Source organism: Chrysoperla carnea, chromosome 1 (assembly GCF_905475395.1).
Source record: "Chrysoperla carnea chromosome 1, inChrCarn1.1, whole genome shotgun sequence".
In the NCBI taxonomy this organism is placed as follows: Eukaryota; Metazoa; Arthropoda; class Insecta; order Neuroptera; family Chrysopidae; genus Chrysoperla; species Chrysoperla carnea.
This window is the reverse complement of record NC_058337.1, coordinates 16,954,621-16,973,493: the sequence shown is the minus strand read 5'-3', so window position 1 is coordinate 16,973,493 and position 18,873 is coordinate 16,954,621. Positions and strand designations below refer to the sequence as shown.

Sequence of the window (18,873 nt, the reverse complement as noted above, 5' to 3'; positions counted from 1 at the left end):
CATTGTGATACCATCTATGTGTTTTACCACCTTTCCACTGATAATTTCATTCATCAGCTCCTCAATTTCAGAGGCTGAGTGCACCTTCTTCATGCATCTACCATGCACTACACCAGTCCATCATAACTATAAATTTAATTAATTTTGTTGCGACGGCGGGAATCGAACCCGCTACCCGAAGGATGCCGCGGACGGAATTGGTAACGCCGTAACCAACTAGGACGAGCTAATAGGGCGACTAAGAACACTTTCTTTCTCTCAATTTATAATATTCACAAGTGGGGGCTTTCAGAGTTATGCTTTCTTTCGTATAGCCAATATTATATTGTTTCAAGAATGTCTTTAAAATAGCTAATAATTTTGTATGGCTACATTGCATTGGTTGAAACCTGGGTAAATAGTTTATGTATATATTGTATGCTAATCAACTGAAATTGCTAAAACTGTTTCAAGAAGATTTAGGTGGTGGCTTTAATAGTTCTGTGTTCCATGTCCTGTGTCATGAAAGTGATTCGTATATCAATTTTGTGAGAAATGATTTTGAACTTGTTAAGAATTACATGAAAAAATTTCAAATTCCAGGCATTTTTCCTGATATGTGTTACCTCTGGTATCATTCTCAAGTTATTAAATATTGATATTTTACTCAAATAGGTCTCCAACGAACAAATTTTGGTTGTATGAGACAGTCTATTAAGCGAATTCTAATGACGAAAATGTTTCGATCGATTTATTGAAAAATTAACATGCTTAGCTCTTGGTATATAAAAAATATTTACTTCACTTTCCCAAAAAATAAAATTGAAAAAATAAAGCTGCTCTCAAACAACTGCAATATTTCATTAAATTTTGTAGAAAACTTTAGCACCGAGTCCCTTCCATTATCATTTCAAAATTTTATATCATAATATCTAGATTTTTAATCATAATTCACTTACCCAGCTTTCCGCACAGCTCCAGTACAATTAAATGATGCAGCCGCAGTGCCTGTAGTTTTTCCAGCTTTATATGGTGAGTTCATCACACTTTCACCGTCATCGTCATCTGACACGGCCGTTGTTAATGACATACGATCATCGTCAGAAATCTGTAACAAAAAGCAAATACGTGTTCAATTAAAAAAAAAAGTCCAAAATAGTCAAATTACCAAGTATATATTCTTTGTAATTGAAAAAGAAATTTTTTCCAAACGACCATTATCGACGATTTTGAAAAAGCTATGTTTTTTACAATAATAATTGAAAAGACATTAAAATTTTTTTTTTTTTTTAATCCGAACCAAAAGAAAGTGGTGATATAAGTTTGACCGCTAGTATGTGTGTATGTCTGCCTGTCTGTCTACCTGTCTGTCTGTGGCATCGTAGCCTATAAACGGATGAACCGATGTTGTGGTATTTTAACAACTAACTCAGTCAATTGTTTGTCTAACATTTTAGAAGTTAGTTTTACAGATTGCCTATTTTTTAACTGATTTTCCATTGAAGAAAATTTTTTATATTTAAAGGAGCTATTTTGTTTCTGTATATAAAGAGTTGGTGGCACTTTATAATATATTTAAATTTTCAGTACCTAAGATCAAAGCTTTTAATTGCGAATAAAACGATGATGAACTATTGTTAAACAGTAATAATTTGTTTCACCAAGTATTTATTTAGTTTATTACATCAATTTCCCCGTTGTCTAAAAACTGTATTAATAATTTCATATATTAGTTATAAAAGTTTGTTAAACTTGTATGACAAAATTTTAGATGAACAGCTAATTTAATTTTACAAAATGTATAGTTGTGTTTGTGGTATTTAGAAAAGGTAGTAGTAGTTAGCACTTCAAAATACAACCTATTCGAAAGTTTGAGTTTGGTTTGTTAGTCCAAATTATGGGAGTTCTATTTTATTAAAACTATAAAATATCTCATGAATGACTTCACAAGGACAACACCATCGGAGGAACTAGTAGAGATTTTCAGGCCGCACTAACAGGGATTCATTTGATCCAGCTCGTTTATCTACAATAAGCTTGATACCCGCCCGCTTTGATGGGCTTAAAAGTAAAGACCACCGTGTTATTGACTCTATCTTTCTCTCACTTATCCCCCTATAATGTTATATAGTCTCGAGTCATTGGGTGTATCAGAACAGGTGCCCATGAATTATATCTCGTTCAACATTGTTACAGAAATCTTTATTTTATGATTCATGCTCATAGATGGCGTAGTGAAACGTCATACACTAAATTCATTTTTATTTAAATATATCAATATAAATTATAACTCATGTGTTAGTCTGATGTATGAGTTATATTACTGTGTAGTTTCATTTCAATACATTCATTAGTTTTTGAATGAAAGCGTAACAAACACATAAACAAACATTCAAAGAACCAAACAAACATTTTACTTTCACATTTATAATATATATAGGGGTATAGGGATAGCGATGTTTTGAATATTATCAAAATCAAATTTCATATTTTAAATAATATGCACATTGGGTTTACGAAAATTTACAAACTGTGATAGTATTGTGTTAGTTAAAATAAAGATTGTATTTTGCTCATTTCTTATTGATAACTAGTAGTTGAAATCCTGCATCTGGCGATAATAATTCGTACTGATTAAAGAAGGAAGTGGGTCTGTTTTTAGGGTCTGTCCCCGCCAAGTGCCAATAATAATTCGTATTCATTAAAACAGAAAGTGGACTCGTTTTCAGTAGTTCCAATTGAGACTAGGTATCAGGCTATCCTAGCGTTTCTTTAATGAGAATTACGACAATACAGTTTATTTATGATTGGCAATTGGTATAACAAATTAGAAGTCTATGATTGACTGGAGCTATTAATAAAAATATTTTACCAGAGATACCAAACCTGTTTGGAGGTCCGTCAAGTCATACTTCCCCATCAACTAAATTGAAAAAAGCAATAAACCAAAATTAAGTATCCATATTTAAAGCAATAATTTCGAGTTGGTTATTTCCCAAATGCTGAGCTAACCACTATTAATTTAACTATGAAATGGAGATGAGGATGTAAACACTATCTTAGAGCATATAATTAATTAACATAAGAAGGTAATTTGAAATGATATTAAACACATTTTTTATGTAACCGCCATTACAGTGCCATCTTCAGTTTCTTGTAGTCGCGAATTCTAAACAATATCTACATTAATAAACATTCTCTGAACCAGAATTTGAACAAGCGACATTTTACATATTAGATTAATAGCTTAGATTTATCACTAGGCATAGATAATGGAAAGAGAGTTCCCTATACTCCGATAAAGTAAATACGGACATAAATATGTGATAATGATAAAACAATCTATATTGCGGCATATTTAGAGACAGGAGGCAGGTATTGGGCACGCGATGGTAAATTTGTTGAGGACATTGCTTAGTACATTCTCTATGGCTACGGATTTTTCTAATAAAATAGACTCATATCCTCATACATGCACTGTAGATAATTTGTGCTCAACTACTCCGCAAGCTGTGATAGCTTTCTACAGCGTCGTGGATGAATTTAGTTTGTATATTTTTCGGAAACATATTTATTTTATAGCTGGTTTAGTTGCAGTGCTGGAATTTTTATTTTATAGCTGGTTTCGTTGCAGGGATGTAACTTGCGGGATCAAGCTAAGTCCGCCTTTTGAATGTTAAAAACAAAACAAGATGCAAGTTGGAGGACCTTTTGTTAAGCTAAAAATGGCGGCATTATCTGAACTCTCAGTACACCAACTGAAGGAAAAATGAAACAAATACGATACATTCTTGTGTCCTTCCTTCTATAAAACTTTACAACTTGTTTGAGGGTGCTAGCTTTATATGATTATTAATAAACAGTAATTATTTTCCATAAATAGTTTATTTCTATGATGTGTCTCTAGAGATAAAATATCAAATAATAACAATAATATCTAAAACTATACTCTTGTTTCATGTTCTTACTCTTTAAATTGTGTTAATTTGATTGTTCAATGTTGTTTCTAACTTATTCCCAATAATTCCTTTTTCTTATCTGTGTATTGTATTTATTGTAGGGTTCGGTTATTATTGATGTACAAAACTCAATGTATTATCTTAATTTTAGTGATTCCCAAGAGGGTTTCTCAAGTAAAAAAATGAAAATTTATTGTTTCATATTCGTTGGACACAGAACATAGCTGGCGGCCTTGATAGTAAATTTAATATCCTTTGAGCATATATCAATTTAAATACTCATAGTTTAAAGATACCAAAGCCAATTAGCAGAATATGCCATAAATATTGAGTCAAGGGCTCGGAACAAGAGAAAAAAGGTACTCAGTCATGGAAACTGTCGACGGAAGTGAAAACTTAAAACTTTAGAATAACTGTGTTTTTTTTTGTTTTTATAAATTTGTTAAATAGTCAATTATATATATTTCGAGTGTGTAGATGTTAGTGACTACACTTCTCCAAAACGAACGGATCGATTCTGATGAAATTTTGTGTTTGTGTTCAATTGGATCCGATGATGGTTTAGATTTACCATTCGGTCTACTACAATATGTTTTTGAGGGTTCCGTATCAAAAAATTAAATTTAATTAAATGTTGGGAGCGCATTTAAATAATATATTACGTTAAATTACAATGATCACTATGTATTTTTAATAGTATTGAGGTATTATTTCTTATTATTCAGGTATTGTGAATAAGTATATATTAGAGATATATGCGAGCGCAGTGAGCTCCACTTCCAAAGGCTTTAACCAGGCCGAAGGCCAGTCAAAAGCCAAAGACAGGCCGTGGCCTGTCCAATAGATATGACTAAAATTTGGGTTTAGTGGGATAAGTTTAGCGGGATGGATTTCGTGATATGGGCTTAGCGGGTTAGGTTAAGTGGGATAGGTTTAGCTGGCAGGATAAGCATACTTATGTATTAACAAATTGGAATGTTTTCACAGGACAACGTCTGTCTGGATTCTTTTTTTCAAACGTCTTTGTTAACGCAGCTAACGTGAGACGAATTTTTATCTATATTCAAAAAACTCTATATTAATCAGATGTATGAAAATAAATAGTTCTAGGTTTCGTTTATACCTACGTAGTAATTTTTCAAACATTCAAATGTCATGTTTTCAACCATCCATACTTTTATGGTCACTAAACAAATATCGAAATACAATTTGTAAACTTATTAAATTCTTTAATCAAATAATTTTAACCAAAATCATCACATTTCTACCATAAAGATTTTAATAAATAGATAAATAGATTTGAAAGCTGAAACAGTACAAGTGAGAACTTATATATTTATATTTGCCTAATATGGGTATGTTATTTTTCTGTCAACTCCGCTAAAAGTTTTCTTTCGAACTATGTTAACAGTCCAATGAATTTTCATCGACATTATATGTAACAAAATATAAATTCGATTCGTTGCATGATTTTTAGTTTATGAATATATATATTCATTATTTCACTATCGACTTCATTAAAAATGGGATTTTAGTAAAAAAGGTTCAAATGGTTCAATCAAGATAAGTGTTAAATTAGTTTTTTGATAATAACAATATTAATTTATTACATATAATCAAACTAAAGTCTAATTCTGATGATGATGATGAAGGTATCATGTCTGCTTTTCACAGACGTTGATCAGCATGTTTCTCTTATTTTTTCTGTCTCTAGCCATGTGCAAAATTTTACTATAGTTTAAGTTTTTTAATTCTAACCTATCAAGATAGCGTAAACGTTTTCTTCTCTTTGCTTTTTTCCCTTCAAGCTTTTCCGTCAAACATATCATCTTGAAACCATTTTTTCTGATTATGTGACCTACGAATGATAATCGACTGCGAAGAACATTGTTTAAAAGTTTCTTTTTAACTTTCGATTTTTAACACTTTTTCATTTGTCACATAATCATTCCATTTCACTTAAAAAATTAACCTCCAACACCAAACATAAAAAGATTCAATAGATTTTTTTAAGTTTTTGTTTATAGTCCAGCTTTTACAACCGTATGTAAAGGTTGACCACACACATATTCTTAGCACAAACTGTTTTGTTCGAATTTTAATATTTTTATTCCAAAGAATTTTCTTGAGCTTGTTGAAATTAACTTTGGCCATTGAAATTCGCCTTTTTATTTCGTTAGTGAATCTACCGTCGTTCGATATCAGGGCACCTAAGTAGATATGTATGTCGACAAATTTAACGGGGGTATTATCAATCGTAATAGTACAAGGTTGTGTTGTTACCTTTGCTTTGGATATAACCATTCCTACGGTTTTTTTAGATTTTTTTTATATCTAATGCATTGGTTCATTTACCTTGTTTATTAATACTTGAAGTTTATGTTCATTATCGGCTATTAAAATTGTTTCATCAGCATATCTCAAATTATTAATGTTTTTCCGCCAATTTTAATCCCTTCAAGGTTATTTGGTTCACTAAATATATTTTCTATATACATGTTAAAAAGCAAAGGTGACAGTATGCATCCCTGTCTTACACCTTTTTTAATAGGTATTTCCTTGGATGAGTTATTTCCTATCTTTATTACTGCAGTTTGTTTCCAGTACATATTGATAATTAACGTAATGTCCCTTGAATCTATTACCATTTTTTTTCAGCATTTTTATTAACTTGTTGTGATTCACACACTAAACCTACAGTCTTAATCTACTAGAACTAATGAAAATATCTATTGCAAATGCGTTTCCTTGGCAGTTGATGTTCTTATAACAAGAAAACATTTCATAAATCAACATTCTCAATACTGAATTCAAGAAAATGTTTAACTTAGACATAAACAAGTTATAAAAATACACAAAACTATTTTATAAAAATCCTTCAAAAAAAAAAAAATTTAACATCTTAAAACAGTTTCTTCTTTATTAGTTGTAATATAATTTAACCGGAGTATTTTTTTTTTGAGCATATTTAAACTCAAGATATTTGCCTCGGTATAAACTTTTATAACTTTATGGCAAGAAATAGCTTGTTTATATGGATTTTTGCATGAATATTTGAAACACATTGGAGCCTGTTTTCCCAAAGACGTTTAGAAGAAAGGACACAAGGTATTGAATTTTCCATTTGATTACAACAATGGTAAAATTGATCAGCATCATAGGTATTGAAATAATAAATTTTCTACCAATTATGGAATGCCATAATTTATTCGCACAGAAGGAAGGATAGAACGAACCAGTAAAATCTTCGTATATCTGTGTCTTTTATTAAACTGATAATACAATTATTTCATTTTTCATAAATTTAAAAAAGGGGCATTGATATGATGTTTCGGTAAAGTCGTTACCATATTCTTATATATTTGGGACAAATAACTTGTTTACTATACCGTTTTCTGAAAATATAGAACCTAATTGTAAATTTTTAGTCCCATTTCTGTTATAATTTCTAATAAGTAACTTGTTGCAATTTCTGTCCAAAATTGTCCAAACAGATTTTCCGTAAAAATTAAGGATAATTTTTTATTATGTTATTAACCACAGCTTTATGTGGTAGTATTTGGTGAAACGCCTTGTATATCACAAATAATAGAAATTGGAGTTACAAAAAAACACAAATTGTTGTAATGAGCATCATCATTGTGCTGTGCTTTATTATTACCTTTATTATTTTTCATGTTTTTATTTTGATCTCACTTGAAGAGATGAACAACTCCAGCACAACAAAAATAAATTACAGAAAGGAGTTACTACTTGAATATTATAGACAGGGAACTGACAAATAAATTGTAGTATCAGTATTCGCGACTACAAGAAACTGCATATGACACTGTAGTGGTGGTAGAGGACAAAAATGTCTATTTACATGAAAAAAAAAAGAAAACATAGAACAAATATAGTCTATTTTAAATCTTTCACTGCTCTATTTCATAAGTTTATTAGTTGAAATTCTTTATTTTTCATATATTTTAAGACTAGCTTGATACCCACCCGATTCACTGGCCTTAAAGGTAAAAACCACGGCTTTATGACTTTATAGCCTCCACCTCTCTTGATCTCACTTATTTCCCTTCCAGAATACTCGAACGAATTGCTTTACGCATCTAAAATATTTGCACAATTTTCTTTTTTTTAGTGTAAAATAGACATAATTTATAGAGTATATCAGAAAAGAAGACCATGAATTGTTTGACATTTACTACTATAAATTTTTACAGAAATCTTTAATTTATGGTTTAAAATGATTATCATAGATGAAGCAGTAAAATGTCATAGTAAATTTAAATTTTTTAATTTTTTTTTTAAATATATCTTTATAAATTATAACTCATGTGTTATTCTGATGTATGAGCTAAGCTATATTGCTGTACAGTTTTATTCAAATTCATTCGCTAATTTTTGCGTGAAAGCGTAACAAACAAACATTCTTACTTTCACCCCTCTACTTGTCTAATTAAAGAAAATTCTAATTAAAGTATTGTACGCGTATTAACGTATGTTCAAAACGATTTTTTGTCGAAAACCTTTATTGAGCACTACTATCGACACTTTTTCAACATCAATTTTTTTTTCATCCTCTTGAGCTTCATATCAGGTGCTATATACATTACAGAAAAAATATTTGAAACACTTTATTCTTCTTGAAAAAGCAAAATTCAACGATATACTTTTTCGCAACAAAGGTATATATCATCAAATAAACATCAAAGTTACAAAGGTTTTAGATATTTACCACATTTGGTTTTTGTAATGCACAGTTGTTATTTGAAGACCGAACTCAACGAACGAAAATCAGGATACAGATTGTTGGCAATAATTTAGTTAACTTTTAACTAGAAATTTTTAACGGAAAATCATTAATTAGAAGTAATTATAAATTAATGGTAGTAATTATCAAATTATATCCAATAATAATAAGGCTTTAAAATAATTATCGCCTTAGAGAAAATAGACCTATATAATCTTATTATGATAATATATAGGTAAGTATTCACAAAGTTCAATAGTCAAATACATATACTGGGTGTTCCAAACCACCCGTCCAGGCTGATTATTCTGAATAGTTTTAAAAAAAAATTGAAACGAAAAAACACGTATCAAATATTTTTTGAAACTCTATCTAACCATACCAAAAACACCCTCCACCCTCAACCCCTGTTAGGGGTAGGGGGTGTAACTTGAAAAAATCAAATGGAAACCCCTATTTTTTTCTGCAGATTTGGATTCTTCAGAAGAAAAGACAAACATTTTGTCTAAGAAATTTTTCCCGATTTTCGGTAGATCGCGCTACAATCGACAAAAATCGTTCTTTTAGATTTGGCATAAGAATTGCGCCGTTCAATGACAAAAATCAAAACGAAAAAGTAAAAAAAAATAAAAACACAAACACACAGAGCCAAAACAAAAACAAAACAAAAGCAACACAAAAGTTAGAAATTCAACGAAAATAAAAGAGAAGCGAAAATGTCGAATTGCGGTAATTGAGGTAAACCACTAGACAATTGGGAGGATACTAAATAAAGCTCTTAGAAAGAATTAGATATGAATCATTTTAGATTTAATTTTTTTTTCAGACTTTCCAAAATAAAAAAAAAAAACATTTTTACAAAAATATTTTTTCTAAATCATAATAAAATATGAAAAACAAAACAGAATAGTCTTTTCTTCAAAAAAACAAAAACAAAATTGAAAATAACTATTCTCGACTCAAAAAACTTTTCTCGCCTTCACTTGAACTGCAATTCTAATGCCAAATCTAAAAGAACGATTTTTGTCGATTGTAGCGTGATCTACCGAAAATCGGGAAAAATTTCTTAGACAAAATGTTTGTCTTTTCTTCTGAAGAATTCAAATCTGCAGAAAAAAATAGGGGTTACCATTTGATTTTTTCAAGTTACACCCCCTACCCCTAACAGGGGTTGAGGGTGGAGGGTGTTTTTGGTATGGTTAGATAGAGTTTCAAAAAATATTTGATACGTGTTTTTTCGTTTCAATTTTTTTTGAAAACTATCCAGAATAATCAGCCTGGACGGGTGGTTTGGAACACCCAGTATATGTATAAAGAATTAAACTTTCCTAATAATACTAGTAATTAATAGCCTCAAATAAATTAGTCATTTTGTATTACTATACTCCCAAATAAATTGGTGAATTAATTTAAGGTTTGTATCATTACATAGCTAAAATATAAAGTCTGAAATATTTAAATGTATGTAGAAATGTTGAAGATACTCATATAAATTAGATTAAACAATTTAACAAAAAACTAAAAAAACGGACTTCAATAAAAAAAAAAAAAAAAACTATTCAAAAACAAATTAATATGCACAAAAAAGTAAAAAAAAACGATATTATAATGTAGTTACAATTATTGTAATTTTTGTAGTCGGTGTCCGCCAAGAAAACAAGTGTGACAGAACAGTTTGCTACATTAACTTGGCTGACACCGACTCCAAAAATAACAATAATTGTAACTACATTATATTATCGTTATTTTTTTTACATTTTAGTGCATATTAATTTGTTTTGGAATATTTTTTTTTGAAGTCGGTTTTCTTGTTGTTGTGATTTTTAGTGAATCTGAAGTAGACTAACTAATTGCCACTAAAAAAAGAATCATTGAAATCGATTTTCGTGATATTAAGTTATTCGTCAAGTTGTCGCGAACATATTTAATGCAAATTTAAGACATAAGATTTTCTCATGGATGCCATTGCCAGAACTGGGCCAAATTGAAAAGAGATCACATGGAAATCACCAGCTTCAAATAAAAAAAAGAATTATCAAAATCGGTTCACCCACTCAAAAGTTCTGAGGTAACAAACATAAAAAAAATTAAGTCGAATCAATAATCTTCTGTTTATTTTATTTTTTTTTTTGTATGTCGGTTAGAAATGATGGGATGGCAGAAAGTGTAATGAGATTTTCCTTTTAGAATACCTACGAAAAATTAAGTTGGTTTTGAATGCAATATGCGAAATTTCGTACAGTTGTAGATGTTAAGTCCGCATCCGCATGAGTTACAAAAATAAACGAGTCAAAAGTCATTCTACTAAACTAAATAGTAAGAATATAATCAAAAGATATAGAAATTATAAATATTTTGGCGCTAAATTGGGTTTTACAGGCAACGAATAGAGTATATTTTTAAATTTTAGATTTTATTTAATTAAAAAACTTTCAGCGATTGCGTTAGGTACATTTATTTATTTTTACGGACTTTTTTATTCCTTTCTGCAACGTTTAATACACCCTGTAAAGCCTGTTATTGATACATATATGAATATATATTCAATAAACCATATTGCTGACGTCATAAAATTGCTATCGGCAAATAAAATAACTTGTAGGTATCTATATGTTTGGATTCTACCAAACTTACTGTTATTTACGGTAAAATCACTTATATGCAGATAGATACAATTTATTTGGTTTACGTCATGCTACCTCTATGTTCACTACAATTCTGGTAATGCTCTTATAAGTTTACATCAAAGATTGCTATAGATTGGGTATTCAATCTTGACTGAATGAGATCCAAATCTCCTGAATATGGGAAGACGGTGGAGCATTTCGGAGAAGACAGCGGAAAATGCGGTTTGGGCATTCGATTCAGGAAGTTAATTATAAAATTTGGTAAGATATTTGCATAATATACAATCCACGCCCTTTTTTTCTGCCGGAAGGCCACGCCGGGATGCATTTTCATTAGTGCATCGTATAGCAGCTCTATTATAAAGTAATTGATAAATTGGAAAATAATTAACGAAATACGATGCAAAAAACTAGTGCGTAGAATATATAGAATGCGAATAGGTATGAACATTTTTAATTTACTCCCGGAATCGAATGCCAAATTTCATATCCCGCTGTCACTTTATGCATTTCTTGTTCGTCTTTGGATGTTGATAAGCGAGACGTAGAAACAGTGATTTAAAGATAGCTGAAAGAGCTTAGAGGTTATTAGAAAATTTTACAAATACAAATTGACTTAAAAAACTTGAGAATTGACACCGTGTTGCAAACGATCGGGCCACATCGCTATTCTATTTGTAAATTAATTGCCATCTAATTAGAATTACAATAAACAATTTTTACAAAAAATAGAACCAAAAATTTACAATAATGTGTCGTTTTTAAGTAAATAATCCTACCAATGATGTCCTTGTAAGCAATTTCGACACCAATAAATCAATTTTTAGGTAAGGCATCTCAATAACCATAGTCAGCTACAATTTGAATGTTTCAACAACAAAAAATTGTTAATTTATTTTTACATCAGCTCTACATCCCACAGGAATGCAATTTTTGCTTAAATTTTAACAAATCTACCCTAGAAGCACTAAGGTCCCTGAAAAATGGTAAATTTGAAAAAAAATTTTGTCCGTTATGTTTGAATTCCTCCCTTTTCTCCTTAGAGCGATAATTTTTACTGAAATGCGTATAGGACCACCCAAAAGGTGGGTATGCACACACACACACATTCTAATTTTTAACCGCCTTATTTTTGTCTCTTAAAAAACGGTTATTAATCAATTAATATTAAATATTGTGACGCAAGAAAAATAGAAATCATCTCATTTTCAAAAGTTCGAAGAAATAAGAAAAGTTTCAGGCTCACCAGAATGAAATTTCAGGCTGTCAGTAAGATACAAAAAGGGCGCCATACCGAGTATTAGTTATTGATATGAAGACATTGTATTTTTGGTATCAAGAAACAATTTAAACAAACCATGAAATACGATTTTTGATATCGAAAAACATCTTTCTATATAGCCTACTAAGTTTTAAACTATATATAGACGTAAACGGTTTGTGATTGATTCTACCGTAGTAAGTAATCAATAAAAAATATTCGTATAGGTAAATCGAAAAAGTTATTTTCACAAAATGAGATTAAAGGTACGTTTTTTACTGATGATGCAGACAGACATAGTGTAAGGGAAATCACTTTCTCTTACTGATATCAATTGATCGGGTGAATACCTTGCGGGCAGTTTTATATATTACTCTTGCCGGTGAATATTTATTTTTTATAATATTGAAAATATGAAAAATATAATCCACGCAAAAATACGTATGTTGAATGCTAATAAAACATCTGTTTTACCATATTTGAAATTAAGCCAGAGATCGGTAAAAAGCAGAATTCATTAACTTTTTATACCGTTATTCGTATTTATAGAAGCAATTCTCGAAAATTTTTTATAATGTTCAGTTATTTAAAGCACGATAAATTTTCTTTGAAGTAATAGGTGTATTCCGATTAACGTTTTTGTATGTACATTGGGTTCTCGGTGGTGATGAGCACTATTAGGTTATTAGATAACACACTTAGGTTTGAACTTTGATCTGTGTCTTACACATTGATCTTGGTCATTTTGTAATTAACTACTTCTGTCTAATATACTCGCTGTTCTACTTTGATCTTCCTCTTACACATATGTAATAATAGTCACAGAATTGAAGCAATGATGTTCGAAAAATTTGAACCGGAAGTCGAATTTGAATGCGGTTATCGGCATTATCCTTTTTATAATTGCATTTTAAACTAACCGTAACTATACTAAAATCACAATTCGGGTAATAGCGATGGAAATGATTTCCAACTTGTTGCCCGGGGGTTTTTGGGGTTTCTAAACATTAATATAGTGTCAAAATTCTTGGGTACCAGGTCTCCGAATAACCTGGTGCCCAAGGTGAATGGTATCCACGTCGTCTCGTTGAGATTTTGCAAAAATCGTTATATAATCAGTCCAAACTCGTTATTATATAGGTTTTCGGTGTCGCTGAGCACGAATATTGTGACAAAATTGATCTCTGAGGTAACTGGTGCCCAATTCTATTACGGTATTCCTGTTCAGCGACCTCACCCCCCCCCCAGTAACGAATTTGGACCGATTTTATAACGAATTTCCTGAAAACTCTAGGAAATAAAAGTAACAAGTTTGAAATCCTTTTCATTATTATTAACCGATTTGTGAATTTAGTATATTTACGGATAATTCAAATTGCATATTTTTAATTTGCATACTTTTAGTTTCGTTTCTGCGACTATAAAAAGACTTACAAGACTAAGACCACTGGGTAAGACATGTTGGTAAGCCCATAATACTACATTCGTTAAACAAAGATAGTAAAATGTAGTCTTGGTTTTTTTCTTCGCCTTGCTCACGTTGATCACTATTTCTCGGTAGCTAAATTATGATTCATAAAGATATCCTATATGACTTAGTTGGTCAGTATACAACATCCTTGGATCGTAAAAATCGAGCGAACCACTTCAATATTTATGTTTCTTTAACAATGGGTACCAAGATGAAAGCCTGTATGATTTGCAGTTAAACTTATCAGTTCATAATAATCCATATATTGGGCAAAATCAGTTGTGTACATACTGATTTTGCCAGTTACATTAACTTCTTTTTAGACACAAAGAGAACGATGAGGTCATGTAATACATATTACTTTCTATCAGAAAGATTATAATTAAAACTTACATTTCCTTCGTACGGCAAATTTTGGTAATAAATACTTCTTCATATTACATCACAATTCACGGTATTATAAAATATTCGTTGAAATTGGATATTTGTTTATCAGATATAAAATGTAAGCCTCTATCTTCAATATCGGATATAAAAAATTTACGAGGAATTGCTTACAATTGGTACACTTACAAGTGGAATTTACAAAATTTATAAACCGCCGGCAAATTTTTCCGGTACGGAACTTTAAATTCGCACTTGGAACAGCCTACGCCAAGCTTGAAGATGAATTTTAATATAAAAAAAACCAAACATTACATAAATATATTCCATTTTTCAAACACGATTTATTAGGGGTGTGTCAATCTTATCCAAAGTTATCGAAAAAAAAAACTTTTAATAAAATGCGGGTACTTAATAATATCTATGTCAAGTATGAAAAAAAAATACATAACTATTTTCGGCTTTTATTTTTAACCAGCAAAAAAAAAATTGATTATATTTATATATAAAAACATACATAATATGAGAAATACTTTAAAAATATTATTCATGAATATAAACATCCTGATTACAATATTCTATCTCGAAAATTCCATACTTCATATCGATAAAAAAAAGTATACCCAAATGTGTCGTCACTATAAAAATTCGTTCGATAAATGAATAATTTTTTATATTTTTTTTCTATATGGTCAAGGGAGTATATGATTTTTCTTTTCCAATGTGATTATTACTACAGGGTGACCCATTTAACTTTGTTGAATTTTAATGCAAAGGAATGTTGTCAGTTCATTTTTAATTTGGAAAAGCCGTGATATAGTATGATATATAAATAAAAAAATGTTTAATCTGGGATTGGGTATGAATAACGAAACGAAGATGTTAATTGGCCAAAAGTGGGCAATACTAATTTGTCATATCGGAGGCTTTATTGTAAGACGTTGCCAAAAATGTCGGAATGTCAATAATGCATCGTCGAATAATAAAAATCGACAAATACTATGAATAATTTTATGCAACAAATTCTGCTCCCCTTGACTTTATTTCAGCTTCCCATGTTTTTATTATTGAAACATTTTCTTCGCTTCAATTCGTTGAACTCAGAAAATTAAATCTGTTTATAGAGCTGTCTTAGCAAAAATTTTCTATAAATCTATCCTCGAAGCCATTGACTTAAATGTATAATAACTAAGTTTTTCGTTTTTATTTCCTTTTACACTAGACTTGGCCTACATTCTTGTTGTTTTTAATTAAATAGTATCCGAATATTTAAAAGAAAAAATTGAATTTACAGTAGTTAACCTAAAAGATACACAAGTGGATTCACACATTAAGTACATCTTTATGTATGTCCTAAAAAAATGTATAGAAAAATTATGAAAATTTTCTGCGGCATTTTGCCAAATTTAACCACAATGAAAAAACAAATTTTTTTTATCAAAAATCATTTTTAAGCAAAATTTTAATTGCACACTTATAACAATGTTTTCAATACAATATAGTGTGAGGTTTAGTACCTCGGATACATTTTCCCTTGAAGTACGATATAGTTTCCAGGCAATACTAACCTAGCCTATGAGATTGACATGGTTAACATACTAGAAGGCAAAGTGGAATCTGGCAGGTAAGTAATCAAATTGCATTTGTTTTCAAGTAAAATAAAAATAAAACTGTTAAGTGTTGCAGAGTAAAAATTCTACTTTATTGAACTTTGTGTCTTAAATCATATAATAGTCTATCTAAATTATTGCTTATTGGCCCTATGTTGTTATGGCATATTTTTAAAATATAATTTATTGCGGAGGTAGAGTTTGGAAAGACGCTCGTATCCTTTGAATAAACAAACATATCACTGATACAAATGTTTAAGAAATTTTTGCTCTCTAGTCTCATTCACTCAGAATCATTAAAAATATTAGTTGAAGCTGTTACTGGACACTAAGTTTAAAAAGGATGCCTGGAAGCAAAAGTTGTAGAGGTATAAATCACATACGCTATATGATGCTGTTTCCCAGAGTAAACTGAAGAGATTACATGTTCAAGGCAGAACCTTCAGAGTTCTACAACTCACATCTTAGACTATGGCCCATTTTTATAAAAATATGTTTCATTTTAAATTAAAATAAAAACTTAAAAAACAGTTTTACGATAGTAGTGCCTATAAAAATAAACTTTTTCAATTGATTTATTTAAAAAAATAATATCTAAAAAAATGTAAATTTAAGTTGCTGGTTCTACACTTTCCCTTACATATAGATACATTTATGGAACAAATACATAAATTTTAATTCATAATGAGCGCACAGAACCATTGTATTTTTTTATTATATTGTAGTTATTTTTTATTACTTTGTATTTCAAGTTTAGCTTTTCAAAGTGTCTATTTGCATGTAGTTTTAAGAAATCGTTTCCCGTACCTTACACGTCAATAACACAGAAGCCATGAGTTTGTTTGAAGCCGCTTTAATTTGCTAATATATTTAGCCCCTTTACATAGCTTTTTAATTTCCCAAGTCATTGTAATGGGTCCCATTTTCGTATTTTTCAACATATCTTTACGTTTCATGGTCAGGACAAGGCATTAACAACAAATTAGAGAAAAACTATGTATGTGTGTGTGCGCGTACGTACGTACGGAAGTTCGCGCTTCTGATTATTCTATCAGAGGGGCATTTCTTTCGAATAAGTTCATAAATAATTAATTTCTCAAATCTTATCTAATCTCTTGTTTCTAATGAAATTACCGACTTCTTTTAGCTTTTATAAATACCTGCATGTACTTACATTACGAAATAAAAAATATTATTTATTTTGGACTATAAGATTGAGAGCTTAATTAATTTATTTATAAATATTTTAAGCCCTTTGTTTTATATCTGCATTAGTGTTCCTAAACAATTTTGTTTCCACCAAAAAATTCATAAACGATTTTCTAAAAAGTATAATTTTCAGCTTTCGTTATAACAGTTAACTATTATTTCCCTAGTGATAGGTTATTTATTATCGTTAGTCAAAAAAAAAATCATGAAATTTGAAAAAAGTTAAAATTTATGTAAAAATATACTTAAATATTCTGATTTCGAGTCATAAAAAGACATTTTTCTTTTAAAATTTTAAAATTAAAAATCGTAATTTTTAAACTGTATATCACCTAAAACGCGAGTAAGCCCTGCTTTGATGTCATAGCGGTATGAGTCATAGACCATCAGTTAGCTCAGTAAAGACAGGCTGTGTATAATATATCCATAGATAATAAGTATTTATATTTATTATAATCAGATGTCTATGAATATATCTATTAAACTTGTTTGTGTTATTTCGTATAGTGATACCCATATTACGTCATCAAATTGGATGCCCGCGTTTTTGACAGTTTAAAAAAAGTTTAAAATTTATTTTAAGTTTTTGGCAAGAAAGCGTGTGTATTTTTCCGAAATAAATTTTTGGTGGCTTTTTATAAGCAAAATCAATATTTTGAAGTACTTTTTCAAAAATAGTGGAATACCCTATTAAATACTTAAGCGTGTTGCGGGTATAGTCTGCTGATGTGGAATTAAGATTTTTGAATTTTTAGTACATTTCATCGTTATAATGTAACAAAAAGAAATGTTCATTAAAAAGTTTGTTTGGTTTCTATCTTTATCAGCTACAAGACCAAATCTAAATTAAGAAACTGAATTTGTATTTAGAAGTTCCATTAGCGTATTTTAGCACAAAGCTCAACATTTGGTTTATTGTAGTACTTCTTATTAAATGTCACACCTATCACCTATGTCAATGACGTTTGTTTTATTGCAACAACATACAAAATAAAATAATATACAAATAGTATATATATAAACCTACCGTACATATTTTGAACTTATTGGCAACTCGTAAACATTTTTGTGGATATAACACTAAAGTTGAAGCGACATTGATAAGCAGTGCTTTAAAAGTACTACGCAAATTTTTAATTGCACTAACAGCTTAAAATTGCCCAACATACTTTTTGAGATTATAATAATAAGATAAGCGACTTTCCGACACTATCGACCTTTGTCCGATATCTCTAAAAATATATAGGAGACTTTCTATTGATATAGATAGTCACTCATCACGATATCTCTGGAACTATAAGACCTAGAGACTTGAAATTTGGCAGGAATATTTCTTTTGCCAAGTAGAGGTCAGCTAAGAACGGATTTTACGAAATTCCACCCACAAGGGGGGTTGCGGGGGTGTTCATGAATAAAAAATTCATATTTTTCAATTATGGCTTTTAATAGTTCAAAACTTGGTCAGAATGTTTTAAATTATATTTAGAAATTTTTTTAACCTTCGGAGGGTAGAAAGGTGTAGCGAGAAAGTGGGAAGGAAATATCGAATATTTACAAATATACCTAAGTGGGGTATCAAATAAAAGAGCATGACGTGTACATTACAAAACTGTTATCCAACGCAAG

At 30.0% G+C, this 18,873-nt stretch overlaps 1 protein-coding gene across 1 annotated transcript in view; it reads right to left on the bottom strand.

Moving 5' to 3' along the window:
• Nucleotides 1–934: 934 nt before the first annotated feature.
• Nucleotides 935–18,873, bottom strand: part of LOC123290867 (protein still life, isoforms C/SIF type 2-like) — a 109,996-nt gene continuing 92,057 nt past the window's right edge. Inside the window, exon 3 of the mRNA XM_044871215.1 lies at nt 935–1,087. Coding sequence (XP_044727150.1) covers nt 935–1,087 — 153 coding nt within the window. The remainder of the gene's footprint in view (nt 1,088–18,873) is intronic.